Source organism: Lutra lutra, chromosome 6 (genome assembly GCF_902655055.1).
Source record: "Lutra lutra chromosome 6, mLutLut1.2, whole genome shotgun sequence".
NCBI lineage: Eukaryota > Metazoa > Chordata > Mammalia > Carnivora > Mustelidae > Lutra > Lutra lutra.
This window is the reverse complement of record NC_062283.1, coordinates 151,579,289-151,601,180: the sequence shown is the minus strand read 5'-3', so window position 1 is coordinate 151,601,180 and position 21,892 is coordinate 151,579,289. Positions and strand designations below refer to the sequence as shown.

Sequence of the window (21,892 nt, the reverse complement as noted above, 5' to 3'; positions counted from 1 at the left end):
GGTACTTCTAACTGCTCAAGTTCAAGTGTCATTTACTACCTGAACCCTGAAGAGTGGGGGACACATTTGATGCTTCCTACCAAGTGCTATATGAGAGCTTAGAGATGGGAAGAGGACATTTTAAAGGCTCCACAGTCTCTTCTTTCAAAATGCTGGAAATGCTGCCGCTGGGGAAGGGGCCCACATCCCTGTATGATGCTCCTCTCTTAAGAAGCCATCTGGAAACCAAGCCTCATTCACCAAAAGTGGGAATAAGTGGTGGGGGGTTGTGCACCGGGTCCCTCAGAGGCAGAGCTCCTAGCACGGGATGGAGGGTCCCATCTGGAGGGTGGGCTGGGCCTGTAGAAAAGACCAGTCTCCATGGCCCATACCCCCAGCAGGGAGACCTCTGTCACACTAACCCAGGCTCTCCTCTCTGGCCCGGTTTTTGTCTTGTTTACTCTTGCTTTCCTGATGTTACGTGAAGAGAGGGAGGCGGGGATGGGGGTGGGGGAGGGGGGGCTGATTTCAGGTGTGGAGACCATAGTCCCAGGGGAAGCGGCCAGGCCAAGGCCTCCTCCTGGAACTCTAGACAGCATTTAGCACTAGGCTTGGAGGACCACTTAAAACAGTGAAATCCTAAACCAAAGGGGCCCCGGGGTGGCTCAGTGGGTTGAACATCTGACTCTTGGTTTTGGCTCAGGTCATGATCTCAGGGTCCCGAGATTGAGCCTCTGGTTGGGCTCCGTGCTCAGCGGGGAGCCTGCTTGAGATTCTCTCCCTCTGCCCCTGCCCCAGCTCATGCTCGCATGCACTCTCCTCAGATAAATAAGTAAAATCTTAAAAAAAGAAGTCTTAAAAAATAGAAATCACCAACAAAAAGCACAAACATGTGAAAAACATGGCACTAAATAGACCACAAAAAAAGGGCACCTGTTTGCGGTCTGAGCTGAAACAAGAAGGGGGAGCATGATCTCACCCCTCTTAGCTGGGACCACACGCCCCAATGTTGCAACTTTTATGCTGTTCTGCACCTGCCTTCAGTGACCGTGAACACACTCGCAAGTGTTGTCTTGGGGGTTACGAATGAACTTTGACAAGTAGGCAAATTTGCAAATACAGAATCCATGATGGATCCATTGTAGCAATATTTTATTCAATCCTTATAACAACCTGCAAGGTAGGAATTGTTATCACTTTGATTTTCACACATGAGAAGGTGAAACTGTAGGTTGCTTGCTCAACATCCCAGAGTTAACAAAGCGGGGAAGCCAGGACTCTAACCCAGGCAGTCTGGCTTCTGAGCCCGGATTCCAGCATTTTACTGTTTGCATTAGGGGCTCGCAATGTCAGTACTCTTTGTGCGGTACTTTTCAAGAAACTAAGCCTGGCTCGGGTTACAAGAAGTGAAAAAGCCCATAGAACATTCTTAAACATTCAGCATTATTTTCCAAGTAACATTTCTTATACCCAAGTACAAGTTGAAACATAGGAAATTGTTCTTTTTTAGGTTAAAAGTAGTTGGACATTGCCAATTTTACATGGTTCAATCTCCTATATCCTTGGAAAGCCTTTTGTCCGTTACTAGAGATAGCTGTTTGTTTTGTCTTTTTGCATATGGAAAGCTAAAGTTACAGTCTTTACAGAAGGTATAGATGTACTTACTCTTTTATTAATTAGAAGCATAGAGATTTATCTTATAACAGATGTCTACCATCTATTTTCTCATCTTTCAAAATGAAGGACAGGGGCACCTGGGTGGCTCAGTGCATTAAAGCCTCTGCCTTCTGCTCAGGTGATGATCCCAGGGTCATGGGATCGAGCCCCGCATCGGGCTCTCTGCTCAGCGGGGAGTCTGCTTCCCTTCCTCTCTCTCTGCCTGCCTCTGCCTACTTGTGATCTCTGTCTGTCAAATAAAATAAACAAAATCTTAAAAAGATTAAGGACAAAAAGATAAGATCTTATACTTTAGTATAATAGGCCAAATGTAAGTATTTTCTGCCCCAAAGATGCTGAGCATTGGACTGCTTTATCTGAGCAAGTGTATGATCTGCTTTTTTAGGGTTTTTAATAACATCTGTATTTATCTAACTGAGATCAGATAAAATCTCTACCGAAGGCAGTATGATGGCTAATAAAGGTCCTCGGGGATCACCTTTTAATTTTAAGATTTTAGGAATCTGGATGATGTGACAAAACAAAATAATAGACATTTTCATTATGATCTTACCAAACTCAAAAGCAAAACCTATCACTTGATGAACTTAGAATAGTGTGTTCACAGAAAGCTCCCAGATACTCTGAAACTCATATTCTACAGGTTGCCCTAATTTTTAATCTCTCTTTGAAATATCCATCATGGATAGTAAGGAAAAGAAAAAAAAAAACAGGCTACTTCCCCACAGGCTGGTGTTCCGTTACCCCAGAATGACCAGAGAACAGTAAACCGCTGTTGGAAGGTTTGCAGTGTTTATGCAAAACTGGAAAGATCGGTTGGATTAGTATTCCTCTCAGAAGCAGGGCTTCACTCTTTCAAATTCCTAGGTGGAAGATAAGCTGAGTAAATGAAGACACTCACAAGTGAGCAGGAATGAGGCGGCCTCCTGCTATTTCACCCGAGATCATGTGTGGCACATCTGTCCTCATTTAATTGCTGAAGTGGGTGTCACACGTCTTGAGGGAATTAGACTGGGAAGAGCTGGTTCCCAGGGCCACACAGCGAGCGGCAGGGCTGAAATCAGAACACAGAACCATTTGCCCCAAAGCCTGCCCTTCCCTCCCTGCCTCCTTGCAAGTGAAGATATTTTGAGAACTTGGCTCATAGCAAGATGCCCAGTCTAGAACCGAAACCTTGCCTGTCAGGATTCCCAAACCGGCCCCCGGTATTCTTCTGGGGCCAGGGCTGCCCTGGACCGCCTGGCCTGCAGCACTGGATGTTGGTCTGAAGTACTGGACCTTGGGGCTGCAGTACTGGGTGCTGGTTCTGCAGTACTAGGTCCTGGGGCTGCAGTACTGGGTGTCGTGGCTGCCATACTAGGTGCCGGGTCTGCCGTACTGGGTGCTGGGCCTGCAGTACTAGGTGCTGGGGCTGCAGTACTAGGTCCTGGGGCTGCAGTACTGGGTGTCGTGGCTGCCATACTAGGTGCCGGGTCTGCCATACTGGGTGCTGGGCCTGCAGTACTAGGTGCTGGGGCTGCAGTACTGGGTGCTGGTTCTGCAGTACTGGGTGTCGTGGCTGCCATACTAGGTGCCGGGTCTGCCATACTGGGCGCTGGGCCTGCAGTACTAGGTGCTGGGGCCGCAGTGTGGGGCTCGGGTCTGGCGCACTGGCCCCGAGTCTGCGTCACTGAGCGTGGAGTCCACGCGCGAGGACCTGCGTTCATCCTACGGCATCAGCTGAGCGTCCCCACCCCGGGTGAGAGGACGCCGCGCAGCAGCGAGAGCCCGACCCCGCGGCCAGCCAGCGCAGAACCCGAACGCGCAGACTCCGGCCCGGCCGGCGGGGCCCTGACGCGCAGGCGCGCGCTGCTGTGGGGCGCCGGAAGCGGCGTCCCGGATGTCCGGTCACGTGGGGCACCGGGTTCCGGGTTCCGGGAGGGCGCGGGGGTCCAGCGAGCTGGGCCGCCAGTGCGGCGGGGAGCAGGGCCATGGAGAAGCTGCGGCGGGTCCTGAGCGGCCAGGACGACGAGGAGCAGGGCCTGACGGCGCAGGTAGCGGCCGCGGCGGGGCCGGGCGGAGCGCGCGCCGGTGTGCCCGCCTCCCGGGGGAAACTGGGGCGCTCCGGGTTTTCGTGGGGTCCGCGGAAGCCCCCGGCCCCACCCCGCGTCGGCCTCCTGGCCCTCGGGGGCCCCGCGGCTCTCCCGGGGGTTCTGCGCTGCGCTGGGCTCTGCAGCGGGGCCGGGCGGCGCGGGCGGGTCACGGCTGCCTGGTCCTGCAGCCGCGGGAAGCCGGCGTCTGGGCTTCATGTCGCGGGTGCGCGCCGGGGCGAAGGCGGCGCCGCGAGTGGACTGTGCCTTTCGGAAGCGGGGCGACCGGAGGGGCGGGGGTCACGGAAAAGTGAAATCAACGGGGTGAAACGGTGTCTGCTCAGGCACGCAGCCCCCGGGTAGAGGATTCCGCGCCAAACAGCAGCTTTGCTCAGTGCCCTTACCCCGAGGCTCGGCGGAGGGTCCTCCTCCCGCGGGAGAAGCGCGGGCAGCCGCGGGGCGGGAGCCCTGGCCGCCGTGTGCTCGCCGACGGCGCTTTTCTGGCTGCCCGGAGCGGAGCGCTGAGCACCGACCTTGCGGAGCTCTTAGGGCCCCTTCCTCGCGGCCTCTCCGTGGTCCTGTTTACTCAGCGCTTCTTGGGCCGGCTGGCTGGTCGGCGGGGAGGGCCCAGCGCGGCAAGACAGGAACTGCTTTCGGGCCGGGGTAAGCGGTTTGGCGGGTCGTCGTGGTCCCACAGGGTCCACTGATCGTGTGAGAGGCGTCCGTGGGGGGCGGAGATGGCCCCCCCAGCTCCCCGACTCGCTGTGTCGCGCTCTCCAGGGCAGCGTCCGTAGCGCATGCGGCTGCTTGCCGTTTAAACTAATTAAAAGTAAGATTCAAAATTCCTTTCTTAGTCACACCAGCCGCATCTCAGGTGTCCGGCAGGCACGTGTGTTCATGGTTGCTGCGTAGGACGGGACACGAGTGGGACGTTTGGTTGCAGAAAGTTCTGTTGCACGGAGCAGCTCGAAACCTGGGGTACGTGAAGGGGATAGTGTCCCTTTTCTTGAGCCCACAGTCCGGAGGGGAGAAGGATGTTGAGAGTAGCCCAGAAAATGGGAGGCTGGTGGTGTAGGCAAGAGAGGGGATCATGGCTGGGGGGCGGTCCACGGGCGGTTGGGAAGATCCCTGGAGAGGGGGTCGGCTGCACCGAGAAGGGCTGGCCGTGCTTGGGCAGGTGGATGGCCAGCGCCTGCAGACTGGTGGGAGGAGAGGGGAGAGAGCACGCGGCTGCAGATGCTGCCCTTGGAGCACGAGAGGATCCTGTCCTCACTGAAATGGGACATGAAGTTGCCAGTTGGAAGTTTGGGTGGGGGGTGAGCGTTGAAGTTCAGGGAGAAGGTGTGAAGGTTGTTGGAGAGAATAGGCAGATGAATGAACGGACAGGGAGCAGCAGTGGGACTGTTGGCAGCACGAAGCCCCACGTGTGGGTAATGGTCCTGGCCTTGAGGTGGGGGTCATGCTGGGCAGCAGCAGTGCAGGGCAGGGCTGGCAGAGTTGGATTTAACCAGGGTTTGGACGCTGCCCGGTGACCGCATGAGGGGGCAGAGGGCAAAGAAGTTGAGGGTGTATGCAGGAGTGATTATAGGAGGGCAGCAGGGGTGCGGGGGTGGGGAGGGAGAGTGAGTGTGTGGTGACATCGGTGGGGTCGGTAACTAGGCATGCTGGAGGGCAGGAGGTGGTGGTCGGAACGGGGGATGCTTGAAACTGAGATCATGGAGGGTGTTGAGATGATGGCACGTGTCTTCTTGTAGATGAGGGGCTTGGTGGTTGGTGTAAGGTGCGGAGATCACCAGAGGACAGAGGGTGAGGAACCAGGAGTCTCGCAGTTTAGGCGGCTTCTTCCTCCAGGGGCGAAATGACCAACAGTTAAGACGGGAGTGGAGGGATGATAGTGAGCCGGACGCAAAGCCCTTAGAAGAGCAAGAGGTGTGATATGGGAGGGGGCAGTGAAGGCGGTGACCTAGGGGATGGTGGTGACCGCAGGGAGGGGGAGTCGCAGGTGGCCCGGTGTGATGGCAGGGTCCTGGAGGCAGCTATTTCTGGGGCCGAGGAATGGATGGGAAACAGCAGTGAGGGGGGCGTTCACCTAGGCCACTTCCTGTCCGCAGCGGTCAGGATGCTTGGGCCTGAGAAGATGGGCCCCACTGAGAGTGCAGAAGAGACCGGAGTGCAGAGAGTGGGAGGCGGGGACCTGTCAGGGCAGAGGGTGAGGATGTAGGGAGCTTGCAGGAGTGACATCCTGCGAGTGTGGCAGGACGCACATGGGGTGGGGTTTGGAGGACTGGATGGGATTGGCTCAGGGCAGCCAGGGAGGTGGGAGACGGTGGTGGCCAGATGCATCTGGGATCTGGGACTGCTCCATCCTGCTGTGGAGACTTGGCGGCCAGGGAAGAGGCAGAACAGCAAGTTGTAGGGTGTCTCCTCGTGAGATGTCTGGAAGGATCTAGATCAGTCACGTGGCTTCCTGTAGCCCTTGGTATAAGGTCCAGACTCTACTCAAGGCACCTCAGCCCTCTGCATGCCTCCCGCCTCAACCCCTGCCCCCCAGGACAACCACGCTCTGCTCAGCTGCCTCGGCCTTAGCCATTTCTGTTTTCTGGGCTGCCCCAACCTGGCTCCCAAGGTTTGCCTACTGGGCCTTAACCTGGGTGGGCTCTTTCTCGCCGGGGTCCGACAAGGGTGACCAGGTGGTTTCTGGAGTATGAGAGGAACCCGGGGACCTGGGGGGAGATTGGTGTCATCGGGAGGAGAGGGTGCTGTCCGTCTGATGTCCTCACTGCTGTCGGCTGTCTCTTCGAGGCACCTCCCCAGAAGCCTTTAGCAAGCCTCCAGATCCAGCTTCGGGAGCGCCTCCCGCCCTCGGATCTGCTGAAGTCCTCCCTGCGCACACATGGCCCCTGAGGTGCTAGAATTGGGCGTTCGCAGGTGTGAGGACAGCCTCCTTACCACGCTCGCAGCTGTGTCACCAGCGTCCCCCTCAGCTGCCGGGCAGTCCGGGTCAGAGCAGCCGATTAAAGCGATGGGCTGGGGCGCCCGGGTGGCTCCATCTGTTAAGCGTCTGACTTAGGCTCAGGTTAGGGTCCTGGGATGTTGGGTTCAAGCCCCGTGTTGGGCTCCCTGCCGCAGGGCGTCTGCCTGTGATTTTTCCCTCGGCCCTTCCCCTGCTTGTGTGCTCGCTCGTGCTCTCTCGCTTCCTCTCAATTAAGGAAGTGAATAAAATCTTAAGAGAAGAAAAGCAGTAGGCCAAAATGACAGGGCCGGTTGTGCCTCGGGCTGCTTTCTGTGGCCGTGGGAGCAAGAGGCTGGACGCGAGGGAAGGCTGGCTTCCCTCTGTGCCCGTTTCCCCCGGGGCTCTGGGCCCCAGTTGGCGGTACGCTCCCTGTCGGGGGGGCCCCAAACCCAAGGCTCGGGCAGGTTGATGGAGCCTGAGTCAGGGAGGAGGGCGCGCGGGGGGCCGGACGACTCAGCCCCGAGGACACGCCCCAGGAGCACTGCAGTATTTGCTGAGCGGAGGCCCGAGGCTGAAATCAAGTGAGCGTTTTCTTTAAGCTGGAAGAGGCGTAATCACGCGGACAGGTTGGTGGGAGCGGTCTCAAGGAGAGAACGGGGGTCACACTCGAGACAGGGGAGCAGGCGATACTGCGTGTTCCCTGAGAAGGTCGAGGGGCTGGGCTCTAGGGCGCACTGAGCTCAGCCCCTCTGCGGACATGTGCGGGAAGGAAGGGAAGAGGGGCTTGTGCGGGGCTCGGAGGTTTGCTGGAAGCGAGCAGTGGACGAGGCCACATCAAGGGTCTGTGTTTTCGGTGTGGAGGAGGGGACGCTGCCTGCACAGAGACTGTCAGGGCCGCGCCCGGAAGGTTTGAAATAGCCCATGGGCTGGGGAGGGAGAAGGCGGGGTGCCTGCCCGCGTCCGTTAGTCCCCCGCGGCGGGTTGCCCGGCAGGCGTCGTCAGGGCCTGTGGGAAGGTGGCGCTGACCTGGTTATGATCCCCCGTCCTGCCGCCTGACTGGCCAGAGGAAGAGGACGCGGGCTTGAGTCGTGGCGTTGTGCCAGGGGGATGCAGCAGAAATGGGGTTTTAAATGTCTGCGTGGGTGGAGCTTGTGTTTCAGCAGAAAGGAGAGGAGAAGGACCGGTGGCCTGGATGTGGGGACCCCGAGGCTGCAGGGCAGTCCAGGCACGAGCCGTTGGATCCGCGTGCCCCCAGGGGGACACCAGGGCTCAAGAGCGCAGCTTGAAGTTTGGGCGTGGACTGGTTTCGGGGAGTATGAGTGGCCCGGGTCACTGAGTGGGGTGGAGGGCAGAGCCCGTGGAGACAAGGGACGAGCAGCAGGAGGGCCGGGCTGTCCATGTGGGTGTTGGAATCATCCAAGACTCTGCCAGGATCCGGGGTAGGACCTGTCTTCAGAGGTCGCAAGTGAGAGCGCGTGACAGGGAGAGCAGTAGGGGACGGGAGGGAGGAGGGCCTGCGGGTCACAGAGGACACTGAGTCAGGAGCCGGGCTCCGGAGGTGGTGGGGTGACGATCCCACTGGAGAGCGTCTGTGCGCACCTGCTCCCGGAGCTCGTGGTCGCTGGTCATTACCTCTCTGGGCGCCGCCGTCCTGTTGAGCGAGGACTTGGGGGAGTACCGCGGTCGTGGTGTTCGGTAGCTGAAGGCCCACCGCGTTCCCGTTATCCAGGTGCTGGCGGCCGCGGGGCAAGGCTCCACCGAGACAGCCGCCGCTTTGTGATCCGGGGCTCTCCTGGCTTCTCCGTCACTAGGAGAGACGCGAGTGTCCGCCGGGCCGCGGGGTCGTTCTCTAGTCTGTACGTTGCTGCTGCTGAGGAGATGTTCTCCAACCAGTATTTTTTTCATCAGTCGTGTTCTGGTTCCCGGGAGCGCCGTTCACTGCAGCAGGGAGAGGACGCGGAGGAGGGCAGGGTCTGTCCTGCTGACCAGAGGCTTTCTTTTTGCTTCCTCTTCCTTTGTTTAGTTTTTCTAATTATTTTTACTTATTTATTTTTAAGATTTTATTATTTATTTGAGAGAGAGAGCATAAGCAGGGGGAGTGGCAGGCAGAGGGAGAAGCAGGCTCCCCGCTAAGCAGGGAATCCAATGCGAGACTCGATTCCAGGCCCCGGGGGTCACGACCTGAGCCGAAGGCAGATGTTTAACCAACTGAGCCACCTAGGCGCCCCTAGTTATTTTTGAAGATTTTTATTTATTTTGAGAGCGAGCGAGTGAGCAAGCGAGCAGGGGGAGGGGCCGAGGTAGAGGAAGAGAGTCTCAGCAGATGCCCTGCTAGCGCGGAGCCCGGCATGGGGCTCGATCCCACGACCCTGAGATCAGGACCTGAGCCGAAAGCAGACGTCAGACGCTTCACGGATGGGGCCAGCCAGGCGCCCGCTGCCTCTGCCTTGATGACAAATGGTCCTTGGTGCCCGCGTCCATGCGTATTTCTTCTCCGGGATGGCCTTTAAGTAGTCAGCACAGTTGCTGGTTTTGCTGGGCTCGCTCCTGACGGTGCTTGGACCAGAAAGGCGCCCCCGAATGCTTCTGCGGCAGGGCCGGGCCGTCCGGGCTCCTCGGGCTCCGTTCCAGCGCGCTAGGGAATCTGGGGTTTGCTTCCGTGTCCTGGACAGCAGGCAAACCTCAAGGCGAGTCATTTGCTTGTGGGTTGAATATTGTGTTTTTACAAATGGAAATAACTTGTTTCCTTTGGGCGATCATCACTTGGAAGATGGTAATAAGGGGCAGCAGCTCCAGTCCAAGAGAAGCGTGAACCGGCTCTCGAAAACCGGCAGTGAGCTTGGGAACAGTGGGGTGACGTGAACTTGTCAACTGGTTCCCACGTCACTGCACTCTCGCTGCCCGGTTCCCAGTCTGGCTTCCACGGGTGCTGGTCTGGGCGCGCCGGCCGCAGGCTCCTGCGCGGTGAGCGGTCCGCGGGGTCCATGCTGCTTCGTGGAGTGGAAACGCGCCAGGGGCCCTCCTCCTGGTCCGAATGCGTGACATTGGGACATTTTCATAGGCAAGTCTGTTCTTTGTTTAACACGGAGCAGTGGTTTTGCTATAAATAGGTGACATGGCAGGAAACGAGAACGTGAGTTAAAGCAGATTTTAAAAAACATTTAAAATGCGTTAAGTGATATGTGTTATACTTACAGTCTTTAATGATTTTATCTACTTTTCATGCTGCGCAAGGATTCATTCCCAGGTTAATTGGTTGAGGTAAGGAATGTAGCAAAAGGTATTTTTGAGCCTTTGCAAAGAAATTTTGTTTTTGTCTCATTATTCTTGAAATACGTTATAAGCACATGATCTTATTTTTAAGTATCTGTGGTAATATAAGTTAGAAATTAAGTTTTGATATAAATTTTTTTTTAAATACGAACTTCTTAATATGTATTTCTGGTTTTCTGAAATGACCATTGCTGATACTTTTTCAGCTTCATTGGGAAATAAGTTCTGAGTGTAATTAGAAATCTGAGTGTGTCTACAGCTGTGTCTGGATTACTGTAGCAGGCGTGCCGGGTGATTTCCACTCTGCCCACGTAATTTGGTTACAGTTTGTATATAACAATGCTGTTGCTCTAGTATAAATGATCATTTAAAAAAATATGTTTTTTTAATAATGGTTGAGGGTGTACCTAGGGCTTTCCTGAGTTGGTTTTAAGTGAACTTTTTTTTTTTTTTTAAAGATTTTATTTATTTATTTGACAGACAGAGATCACAGGTAGACAGAGAGGCAGGCAGAGAGAGAGAGGGAAGCAGGCTCCCTGCTGAGCAGAGAGCCTAATGTGGGACTCGATCCCAGGACCCTGAGATCATGACCTGAGCCGAAGGCAGAGGCTTAACCCACTGAGCCACCCAGGCGCCCTTAAGTGAACTTTTTATAATACATGGAAGTTATGTGTCTGGTGGCAGACACGACCAGTGGCTGCCCAGGTCCCCCTCGTGAGGCAGGTGTATGCATCCGCCTAGGTCCACAGCCGTGCCCTCCTGCAGGCACCCCCGCTCTGCTGACAGCCTGTGGCCAGCTGGCAGGAGGTGGGTTCCGGAAGGCCGGCCCCCTGCATCAGGGCGGGACCCACACTGAGGCGGTTGACAGCTCAGGCCCGAGCCGAACACCAGCTGAAACCGCATGATCCCTCCCCTTCCCCATCAGCTCCTCTCACTTCCCTCAGGGTTTGTGCCCAGAGCAGTTCAAGCATCAGAACCCCTGTCTCAGGCTCTGTACTTGGGGGCCTCTCCTGCACGGCCTCAGGTAGGGCAGTGGCGTGGTGAGCCCTATGCGCCCGGGACCCAGCCTCAGCAGTGCCCCACATTTTGTTGATCTCCTGATCTTGTTTCCTCTTCCCCCAATTTTTTTAGTCGTTGAGTATTTTATGATACGTATCCTACATCTGTTGTTTCATCCATGTTGGGGTGTGTCTGCTGTCCTGCAGGTAAGGGCTGTCGAAACGAGGAGCACAGTGCCGTGCGCACACCTGTCATCCCACCAGCAGAGGAACAGCGGTGCCCCAAGACCGTCCTTCACCCCACATCGTGCTCACATCTCCCTTCACAGCCTGGGAGGGGGGTCTTAGCCTTCTCATGTGGCATGCAGCAGGCACAGGCAAACAGATTCCGCAGACAGGCTCAGGTGTTGCCCTCCTGCGGCACCAAGTCGCAAAGTCGGACTGTGCCAGGCAGCCGGAGGGCGCGTTCTGATTCCCCTTCCTTCCTTCCTTAGGTCCTGGACGCCTCGTCCCTCAGCTTCAACACCAGGCTGAAGTGGTTCGTCATCTGCTTCGTGTGCGGCATTTTCTTCTCTGTCCTGGTGAGTTACAGCCTCCTGTCGCCCCGTGACTTCTGTTCTCGGCCCAGCCAGTCCCGTGTCGTCCAGCAAGCAGCCTGCCCTCCGGGCTGCCGCCAGACTGTTTCCAGGGGGACGTGGTCACTGGAAAGAAAGGGCTAGAGGGCAATACAGAGATGCCGAAATTAGTATTTGCTGGGGGTGGGGGGTTACAGGTTGTGAAAATAATTTTTTTTAAGAAAAATCAGTGTGTGTAGAAAGCTGCAGAGCCGGGAATTGAAACGTGTTAACTGTTTAACTCGCTGTGTATAAAGAATATTACTTTACGTAGGGTGAGGCGCTCGCACACGTGTAGGGAAGTTCCGTTATGGGTAAGTTGTGGATACTCGTATGCAAACCAGGCAGAAGAGTCCACTTGGCAAATAACAATGACCATTAAATGTCTTTAAAATGATGTAAGTAGAGACCCGGCTAGCACATTTGTACTTAAACTGTAGTTTACTGTAAATCGTATTATTTTTACTTAGCGTGGTTAAACTTTACGCTACTACAATGGTAAAACTTTCGAAATATATCTAAACTCAGGGGACCGGATTGCTGTGGCTTCCTGGTGGCATAAAGCTGTTTGCGGTGTTTTATACCTTTGGAAATCTCGCTGCGCTCGCCAGGTGTGTACAGAAGTCGGGCTCCTCCGGGTCTGCTGTGCTGGCGCCAGCCTTCCTTTCCAGGAGACACCGCCTGAGTGGCACGGCTTCTGGAGCCACGAGACCGATGTTCGTTCGGTAAATGCTCGTGGCCTCCTGCCGTGTGCCAGGAGCGTCGTGGCGTGGGAACGGTGGGAATAGCTAGCCTTCGGGGCACTTGTAAGTGCTTCCGTCTGCTACCCCGGTGTCTGAGGTGGGCACTGTTATCACCCCCACTTTATGGCCCAGAGAGGGTGAGTCACCACCCCGTGATGTGCCCAGTAAGGTGACCGCCAGGCTCTCTACCAGACCGTCCTCCAGACCCCGGCTCCTGGGGCTGTGCTCTGGTCCCTGCGTGGGAAGCACCGTCTCGGAGGGCTAGGCCCGGACTGGAGGTCCTCCAGGCGTGGTGCTGAGTGGGGAGATCAGAGGGTGAGGGGCGCCAGCCCGCCCGGAGCATGTGGGATTGGGCGTGGGAAACCCCCTCTGAGGATCTCGGTGCCCAGTTTGGGTGTGTTGACGTCTGCTGGAGAAGTTGTTCTGGGTTTGTGTACACTGAGTTTTCGGAGGTGACCTTCTGTCTCCTCAGGAGTTTTCTGGATCAGAGGTGGTCAGGTGAACCTGCGAGAGCTGAGGCCAAGCTTGGGGCTTTCCGGGCTCGTGCCTATGGAGCTGCTCCTTCAGGCTCCCAGCGGAGCAGAGCCCAGCTCAGCGGTTTTAGGTCGTGTTGCTCTTGGGGGCTTCCCGCTGACTGTTATTCGGGGGTCGTGTAGTGTTCTGGTCAGTAGCGTGCAGGGGTGAGGAGGGCCAGTGCCTGAATGGGCTCAGATCGGGAGCGGACAACCTGTGGGCACAGACGGCCTCGGCATTGCGTTCAGCGGGAGCTCTGAAGTCACCCTCGGGAGACCTTCTGAGAGACCGTGCTGTGTCCTAGGATGCCGGAGTCAGGCTCCTCTCCGGGGCTTCTGGCTGGCTGCATCGGTAGACCATGTGACTCTTGATCTGGGGGCCACGAGTTCAAGCCCATGTTGGGCCTAGAGCTTTGTTAAAAAGTAAAGTATTAAGCTTTTTTTTTTTTTTTTTTTTAAAGAATTTATTTATTTGACAGAGAGAGATCACAAGTAGGCAGAGAGGCAGGCAGAGAGAGAGAGGGAAGCAGGCTCCCTGCTGAGCAGAGAGCCCGATGCGGGACTCGATCCCAGAACCCTGAGATCATGACCTGAGCCGAAGGCAGAGGCTTAACCCACTGAGCCACCCAGGTGCCCCAAGTATTAAGCTTTTAAAGAAAGTTTACTTTTAATGTTAAGGAAAAATATAACTGATTTAGTGAGAGATTGTTATTAGTAAACCAACGTAAGATGTCTTTTGTTTAAAGGGTTTATGTTTATGTAGCCAAAGTAGTAGATTCATGCCTTGGTTCTCCTGTTTGTGTCAAATGGTACATACTTTGTTCTCTTTTTTAAGTACCTGCTTTCTAATGGGACCCGTGAAGCAGCTGAAGAAGATGTTTGAAACAACGAGATTGCTCGCAACGATTATTATGCTCGTAAGTAGATGATGAAAATTCAAACTTAGAGAAGGGGTTTTTGCATTATTATCTTGCAGACGATTGTTTGCTTTTATATGCGCACGCTGAAATTTCTCGTACTGCGCTAGCGACCCTGCCCTTGGGCTGTGCGTTCAGGAGTCAGAGGATCCAGTTACTTACATCGACTGACTTGCGCAGTGCTCCTCTCTGTCGAATGTACCTACCGTCGGAGCTCTGAGTGTTTAATGTGGAGCTGGCCCTTTCCCAGCCCCAGAGAGCGCCTCATGACGGAGGCCCGTCTGTGCTCTTCGGAGGGGGTGGCTGGGACACAGGGCTCCCCAGAGGCCGTCCGTCTCTTCTCTCAGGGACGCTCGGCTTCCTCCAGGTAGCCTGTCGTCTGGCTTCTGTCCCTTCCCCGTGTGACTGTGTAGTCCCGGCAGCGCGGCCTCTGAGCCATGCCTTTCAGGATGCCGTTCATCACCTGCTGGGTCTAGTGCACGGCCGTCAGGTCCTCGCTCTTAAATTCGGGATCTGTGTTGGAACCAGGGCAGGCGTGGGCTTGTGGTTAGGAGGTTTGCACATCACGCATTTTGGGTTCTTGGCTGATCGTGGGCCAAGGAAGGCAAGTGTCCCTCCCTCTGTCCAGTGAGTGCCCGGCTCCTGGTGGGCTTGTCTGTGTCTCTCGCAGATTTCTCTTCAAGCTCTTGAACTTAGGGGTCAGCATCAGCTCGTGTGTCCTGGTAACGCCAGGAGGCTTTGAAACAGCCACTGCCGGCGGGTGTGTGGTCAGGAGTGGCCTCAGCCATGATGCGAGGGAGGCTCACCTACCTCCGCACCAGAGGAAAGGAAGTCCTTTTTAGCCTGACTTTTCATTCCCGTCCTTATTCAACTTCATCATATTTTATTACCGTTTTTCTAATTTTTCCAGTTACTTTCAGTTTCCTGTATTAACACGCATAGCAACATATTAATACTCAGCTTCGTGTGGGTTACCGAAGCCGGTGCTGTCAGATGGGGAGACGTTTGTATTTTACTCGGAGTTTGTGGAGATGGGCTTTGTCTCGGATCTCCTGGAAGCCGTCTTAGTGACGTTCTCTACACAGATAAGCAGAAGGCCAGGAAGGCTGTTCAGACATTCAGAAATCCAGACTATTTCCCAGGAGAGACCATTAAGTGTTAACAGGACGTAACTTTGGTGGTGACCTGAGTCATGACGTTTCCAGCCAAGTGTCCTGCGTGCTCAGGTTTGCTTCTGACGTAATTCGTGCCAAGTTGTGACAGTGAAGCGGTGGCTGGCACTTGTGCATCTTCTCAGTGCCAGCCCCTCACGCGGGCCCACGACAGGTCCTGATCCGCTCGTGCTCTAGAGCAGGTCGGCGGACCCCGTCCTCATTTTCAAGAGAAGAGAACTGAAGGTGAGAGCAGACGACTGATTGAACACCCAGAGTGTCAGGATGTCATGCAGGCCTGTGCCTGTCAGCCTCCTGCTTGTCATTGTTGCCATCACCCCCTCTGCTTCCTCAAGGGACACGGGGACATGGAGTGATGGTGTCATCTTCGGTGTGAAAATCGTTACAGTAGATGCCTTATGTCAAGTTAAGTAAAGTAGAATTTTCCGGGTGCTCCCAGTTGTGCTAAGTGCCTGTCGCAGTACTCTGTCACTAAACAGTAACGCCAGCCCTCCCCAGATCAGCCGTCGTCCGGGGATGAAGAGCCGGGCTGTCGTGATGAGCACCGAGTCGTGCGTGCCAGTGTCGAACCCCTGTCCCGTACACCCGAAGCCAGTAGAACACGGGATGTTGGTTATACAAGACTTAAAAGAAGTGAAAAACCGTCCTCAATCATCCCGTCTGTTGATTTAATCAGTGGGTTATTTACTCGGTGCTGGTAGTTTGCCCAGGAACGCTGCATCCTAGACTGTAAGTCCCAGACTCAGCCCTGAGTCCGTACAGCTGGAGCAGCCGTGTCCTGGGTTCGTTCCTCACTTCGTGACGCACGCCAGCGAGTGCAGGTCAGCTCTCAGAAGGACTCTCACTTGCCGTTTTTCTCTCCTTTCCTCCAGCTCTGTTTCGTATTTACCCTGTGTGCTGCTCTTTGGGTAAGTTCCACCCGCCGGGCCTGGCTTCTACTAACAGTGGCCCCGCACCTGTGTCGTCACACCGCCGTCCCAGAGGAGCTCAGGGTCTGGTGTCTAAAACCCAGTTGGGGGTCCCTAAGATTGTGTGCGGTAACGTCAGTTTAGTGGCTAGACTGGGGAGCAACCCTGCTGTCCAGAACGGACAGGTGAGTTCAGACTCGCTTTTAGGGCAGAAGGCCCAGCTCCTCTCACCACTCCCAGGCCCTGAGAGGCTTCTGCTGGGGGCGTTTTCTCCGTCTGCTGTGCTCGCTGGCCTGGCCGTGCCGCACCCTGAGGCCGAGGATGCTGCGGGTGAGGGAGTGCGTTTTGAGTCACAAGACGTTGAAACTAATGAGAAACCAAAACAAATGAGCTAGAGGAGGCAAAAGGGGGCCCTTGGCTCACTCCGTTGGAAGAGCATCAGCTTGATCTCAGGGTCATGAGCTGGAGCCCCACATGGGGAGTCGAGATTACTTAATTTTTAAAAAGATGTAAAATCACTTTAAAAGGGGGGGCGCAGAAGAAGTTAAATTTGCCTTGTGCCTCCTGAGGCAGGGTGATAGCTCCTTGTTAGCAGGAAACGGCGGCATCCAGTCCCGCTCGCTTCTGGGGCTCTGAGTCGTCATTGTAGGAACTTACGCCCCGTCTGCTTCCCGAAGGGAACAGCCTGTTCTGAGCTATCAAGAAACTGCACGCCTCAGAGAAGAGTAGTGTAGCATATGTCTTAGGACTATTCCATCAAAAGTGTTCTGATTTTCTTTTTAATTTTGGGGATGTGAGGACTAAGCTTGCATTATGTGACAGTGCTTCTACCTCATTTCTCAACGATTACGCCAGAGAACGCTCTTGACCCGTGCTCGTACGCCCGTGTGGGGCGCTGATGCCTGGCTCGGGTCTAACTGCCTATTGTATGGGAGGCAGTGGACGATAAAGAAGTGAACACACAGAAATACAAATGGACAAGGAATCCCAGAGAGAGGCCACTTTAACGCAGAAACTGTTCGTTTTACGTTATTCTGGGAGATTGCAGTAGCTCAGCTTTGCTTCCGGAACGGGCTCCAGGAGCGAGAGCAGGAGTGACACGCGGAAGCCCAGCCGAGGACAGTGGCCCTGACTGTTGCTGGGGGGGTGCCGCCGACCTGGACACGGGGACCTAATGCGTCCCCCCCACGGTTACCTCGGGGACTCCGAGGTAATTTAAAACGAAGATTTTAAAATTTAATTAAATTTATTTGAACTTAATTAAATTTAAATTAAATCTGATTAAAATAAAGATTTATTTAGTTGAGAGAGAATGAGAGAAAGTGAAAGCTCGAGCAGGGGGAGGGTCACAAGGAGAAGGAGCAGCAGACTCCCCGCTGAGCAGGGAGACCCGTGCGGGACTCCATCCCACGACCCCAGGATCATGGCCTGAGCCAAAGGCCGACGCTTAACGGCTGAGCCACCCAGGCGCCCAAATAAAAAAATCTTAAAAAGACGCCGAAAATTGTTGCACCAAAACTTAAAGAAAACGAAGCCATTGTCTGCATTTTGAAGGGGAGGAATTGAACTTGCGAAAAATATTTTAAAAACTCTTAACTTGTCTTTCTCTGTGTTTGCTGCTGCTAGTGGCGCCGGAAGGGCCTGGCCGTACTGTTCTGCGTCCTGCAGTTCCTGTCCATGACCTGGTACGTCTCCCTGACGAGAGCGCTAACGTTCCCTAAGCGGTGATGAGCAGTTCGAGCCCTTGAGCTGGGGACGTCGGGAGGCTGTCCCGGGGTGAGGGCTGTGCCCTGGAGGCTGGGCCTCCCTCGAGGTCAGATGGGTGAGATCTGTGCTGTGTCCCTGGGGACTTGCCGGTCGCCCAGCGGCAGCCGGCGGGCGGGCTGTGGAGGGGTGGGGGTCGCCGCGGTGGGGCTGCTGGGCCGGCTCGCTCACACCCTGACGCGCTTGCTGCCTGCTGGGTACGTGGGAGAGAAACGGTGGGGGTGTAGGCGATGTCGATGCCATGTGAGTCCTTAGAAGGGAGGGAGGCTGTCCCGGGAGAAGCCCTGGATGGCGTTGGTGACTGTTCCCTTTGTGCCATACCGCTGAGTACTTAGAGTCGATTTCCTCTGCTAACTGGGGACCTGTCACACCTGGCGCGGAGGCGGTCCCATCGGACTCATCAGTGAGGACGGTCAGCCGTTCACCTCGGGGCTGAGGGGCTCGTCCCCCCCTCGTCGAACACCTGTGTGTAAGCTTTGACTGCCCAGAGCCCCCCACGGAGAGGCTGCTGGTGACTCCAGGCCGAGCAGCCCGTGTTCTCTGACGTGCTGTATTCTCAGGCCTGTTTCGTAACTCATTCTGGGCTTCCTAGGCCACGTGGTTCATCTGCAAGGTTTTCCAAATGGTTGCAAATCCCCAACAAAAGAGTTCCCCAAGTATTTATTGAAAAAAAAAATCCACATTAGGTGGCTCGGGAAGTCAGCCGCAGAAGCTGTAGATCCTGCTGCTCGCGTGTCCCCGGTCCCCTTCTAGGCGCACTCCGTGGCACCCCTGCGCCCTGCTCACGTGCCGCTCCAGCAGGCACCCAGTCCCACTGCATCCGGGGCCCGGTGCACAGGGGATCGAATTGGATGAGCCCCGCCCCACATACCTTCGTGTCCTTCCTGACAGGTGTTTCTGGAGTCCGTCCCCTTCTCACTAGAGCTCCTTGTCTGCTCCCACCAAGAGTCCGCCCGTTCCCCCCGAATGGCTGTCTTCCGTCCCCCTGAGAGCAGTCTCCGCTCTGGCCCCGGGTCTCCCTCCACCCGATGGCTGGGGCCCCGTCGGGGGCCGCATGCGCTTCTGCACCTGTGGGCTCGCTGTTTCCGTGAGCCATGGCTGCTTTCAGCCAGATTCCATGGCTTTTCCTGTAATATGTTGCTTTTTCTATTGCCTCAGTGGTACTTAATGACCTTACTCCCTAAGGGAGAATGCAGTTTATCCCCAGTTATCTTACGGTTTTTACTAAAACAACACCAGGGTCATTTCTAGTATCCCCAGCTCAGACGTCAGCAGGCAGGGGCCCGGAGGGTTTGTGCAGGAGGTGGGGGGTGGGGCACAGGCATTTGCATCTTTAATCCGTGCCTGCCTGTCTGGGGGTCTGGGGTCCTGCTGGGAGGATTGCCACACAGTGTCCTGTAGCCGTATTTTCTGTGGTGTGGCAGTAGGGCCCCTTGGCTCTCGGAGGAATGGTGTGCAGACGGTCTCAACACGTGTGAACTTTTCTCGCAGGTACAGCCTGTCCTACATCCCCTACGCAAGGTGAGGCCGCTGTTTCTGGTCCGCTAATGGTCTCTGCACACATCCGCGGATTTTAGCAGATGCACATTAAAATGTGATGTAAAAGGCTTTGTGTGTGTGTGTGTGTGTGTATGTGTGTGTGTGGACTTTGACTTTTTTTCCCCCAAAGAAATTACTTTTTCAATGAGTAGAAAAGTCTGCCAGACAGTGAGAGCACTTGGAACACACGCAGCAGGCGGGCTGGTGTTGTTTTTGCCACCTGGGCCTTTGCAGGTAGGAAATTGCTGATGGTTCCATGACGCACGCACTCAGGACGTGGGACGTAGAGACACCAGCCAAACAAATTCTGCGTTAGAGATGAAGTGAGGTGGTGAACAGACGACATGGGATACGCAAGCGTTTAAGCCGGCAGAAACATACTTACTTGCTATGTCAAGAGGAATCGCCGTCTTGTTACATTCTTCCCGGGAAACGTCCTCATTCAGTTGTGGAAGAAAAACAAAACTCAGCGTAGTCTTACACCTGACCAGTTCAGAAGAAAACTCTGTTGAGGAACAGCTTCATTTCTTTGTAAAATCTGGAAACAGGTTACATAGGAAACAGCAAAATTGTATGCCTCATGTGAACAAGGAAGGAGATTGTAGAAATTCTATTTTTACCCCATTTCAAATGGCCGATTCTGTTTGATGAGTGCTTACCAGGAGGACAAGCAGACCACGGTCAACTCCAGGTGGCAGGCTGTGGAACGAGAGACTGCAGGCGAGTCTCTGTCCTCAGGACCCCAGCTGGGAGGTGGGGTGCCGCCTCTCAGCTCAGGGAAGGGTCGCCTAGAAGTGATGTCCAGCCCGGTGAGCCTGAGCTCGAAGCCGCGGCAGCTCAAAGCCATGCCCCACCCCTGCCTTTGGGGGCCGCACACAGAATCCCGGTTCATCGGCGCGCACTTCTAACAATCCGTATACAGAGAGTGACTTCAAGTGAATGAAAACGAGTCATAGTTGAAACAAACCGTTTTGGCAAGGAAGTGTGAAAGGCAAAGGAAGTCAACGTGAATATTTCTTTGGAATTCTGAGGATGTCGTTACAGACTTTCTGCTTTTTAAAATCCACTTCATTATTTCTCTTTAAAAATTCTTTTGTTAGGTTATTTTTGGTGTTTGCACTTGTTTCTTTATACTGAGGTTAGCATATGTGCTAGGAAAGAGGAACTAAAGTCGATGGACCTTGAAACATTATTTTCAAGATTCGGTTCCTGAGTTCAGGCGACACCCAGCAGAGTTTTCGTTGGGGAATGTTTAGTGGCTCCGGGTGTAAAGAGGTGACTGTGTGTTTGTCTCTTGGCAGGAACGTTTTCTCCAACATCGTCTTATTTAAGGCCGATTGTTACATTGTTTTCTCTCTTTTTCTTCCCACCAGGGATGCAGTAATTAAATGCTGTTCTTCTCTCTTAAGCTGAAAATCAGCGACTCTTTGAAGAAAGCGTTGGAGAGTCACTGTTCTGTTCACTTCCCCAAACAGCTGCTTCGACAGGTGAAGACCATCGTGTGTACTGGTTTGATTAAACTGTTAAATGTAACGTGAAAGTCATTATGTGTCATTAACGTGTTCTTCCCCCAAATAAGGCGTTTTTAATCATTGCCAATTGTAAATGATTTTTAGTGAGTTTTTTAATCCTTTCTAAGTAGCATTTAAGATGTGAATATTTAAGGATAAACCTATGCTCCAAGCTTTTTTGGCTCTTTAAAAATGCCTACATTTTTCTTTTTTTAAATTTTTAAATGTGAAAGTTTTTACTTTAAACTAAAAACTGCTTATTATATGTAATAAAAAATAATATATAAATCCTTACAATTTTGAAATAAACCCACACTTGGAAAAATTGTATTTTCTGGGTGAAATTTATTGTGTGTCAGGTGGAGGCACACTGATTTTGTCCTGGCACCGTGCAGTTTTTCTGTAGAAAAATGGGGAAGATCCTGTCTCTGTCCTCGTGCTCCCGAGTACACATTTGCAGATGATCATCGTGTTGTGGTGAAGGCCATGATAAGGGTGTCGTTCAGGGTGTAGGCGACAACATCCCCCCAGGAGCGCCTCCACAGCCCGGCCCTGGACCTCTTGTGCCCTCTAGGGTCAGGCGGGCCGAGGTGCCTGCCCGGAGGGGTCCTGGTCAGCCCTGGTGCACGCCTCGGAAGCCTTGCCCCGAGATCGAGGAGGATGAAATGTCTCTGTCATTTCAGTGCTACCAGGGACTTTGTTTTGGGGACCAGGGTGCTTTGACTTCCTGACCTTTCATCCTGCTTTGCTGGTAGGTGTAGGGTTCAGCCAGCCCAAAGGGAGGGGTCCTCCCGGGTCGGAGAGGTAGGTCCGTCCAGGTGGCCCACACCACGGTGTGTGTCCTGAGCCAGAAGAGCCAAGCCAGGCCCTGACTTGATGCTTAGCAGGAAGCGGGTGGGGCTGGACTGGCAGGGGAGGCACCCGTCGGAGCGCCCGAGTAGAACCGTGGGGACGCAGAACTCACTGGAAGCCCGTGTCGCCCACCCACGCAGGGGTCCCAGAGCCGAGTGCCGAGCTCTGGTAAAGATGTTTCTGTGGGGGCAGGGATGCAGCCCGGGGACAGAGGAGAAAGCCCGTGGCCCTCCGTGGGCCTTCGTCCAGCGCCTGTGGCAGCAGAGGCCGGTGTTCTCGGGAGCTGGACGAGCTCGTGTTCTGTGCCTGGCGTGGCATTTGTGCACTTGCTGAACCCGCGATGTCCACTGGCGGCGAGCAGGTTCTGTCTAGAGGGGACCAGCCTGGTCCTGGCATCCCCCTGGCCAGGGG

The 21,892-nt window shown here is 54.7% G+C and overlaps 1 protein-coding gene and 1 long non-coding RNA gene across 6 annotated transcripts in view; one reads left to right on the top strand and one right to left on the bottom strand.

Moving 5' to 3' along the window:
- Positions 1-2,881: 2,881 nt before the first annotated feature.
- Positions 2,882-21,892, bottom strand: part of LOC125102096 (uncharacterized) — a 32,498-nt gene continuing 13,487 nt past the window's right edge. Inside the window, exon 3 of the long non-coding RNA XR_007128030.1 lies at positions 2,882-3,012. This is a non-coding gene — a long non-coding RNA (uncharacterized LOC125102096). The remainder of the gene's footprint in view (positions 3,013-21,892) is intronic.
- Positions 3,534-20,662, top strand: SFT2D1 (SFT2 domain containing 1). 5 transcript variants are annotated; one of them, XM_047732808.1, is made up of 8 exons: positions 3,534-3,689; positions 11,444-11,530; positions 12,092-12,174; positions 13,654-13,735; positions 15,780-15,815; positions 17,442-17,500; positions 19,071-19,100; positions 20,492-20,662. In XM_047732808.1, exons 1-8 carry the CDS (start codon positions 3,627-3,629, stop codon positions 20,529-20,531), a joined length of 480 nt encoding a protein of 159 aa, XP_047588764.1. In that variant the 5' UTR covers positions 3,534-3,626; the 3' UTR covers positions 20,532-20,662. The 5 variants fall into 5 exon arrangements, 4 of the variants coding, with proteins under 4 accessions (XP_047588764.1, XP_047588762.1, XP_047588765.1 ...); XM_047732807.1 differs by lacking the exon at positions 3,534-3,689 and adding an exon at positions 10,594-10,975; XR_007128028.1 differs by lacking the exon at positions 20,492-20,662 and having other exon boundaries at positions 15,780-17,025; positions 19,071-19,106.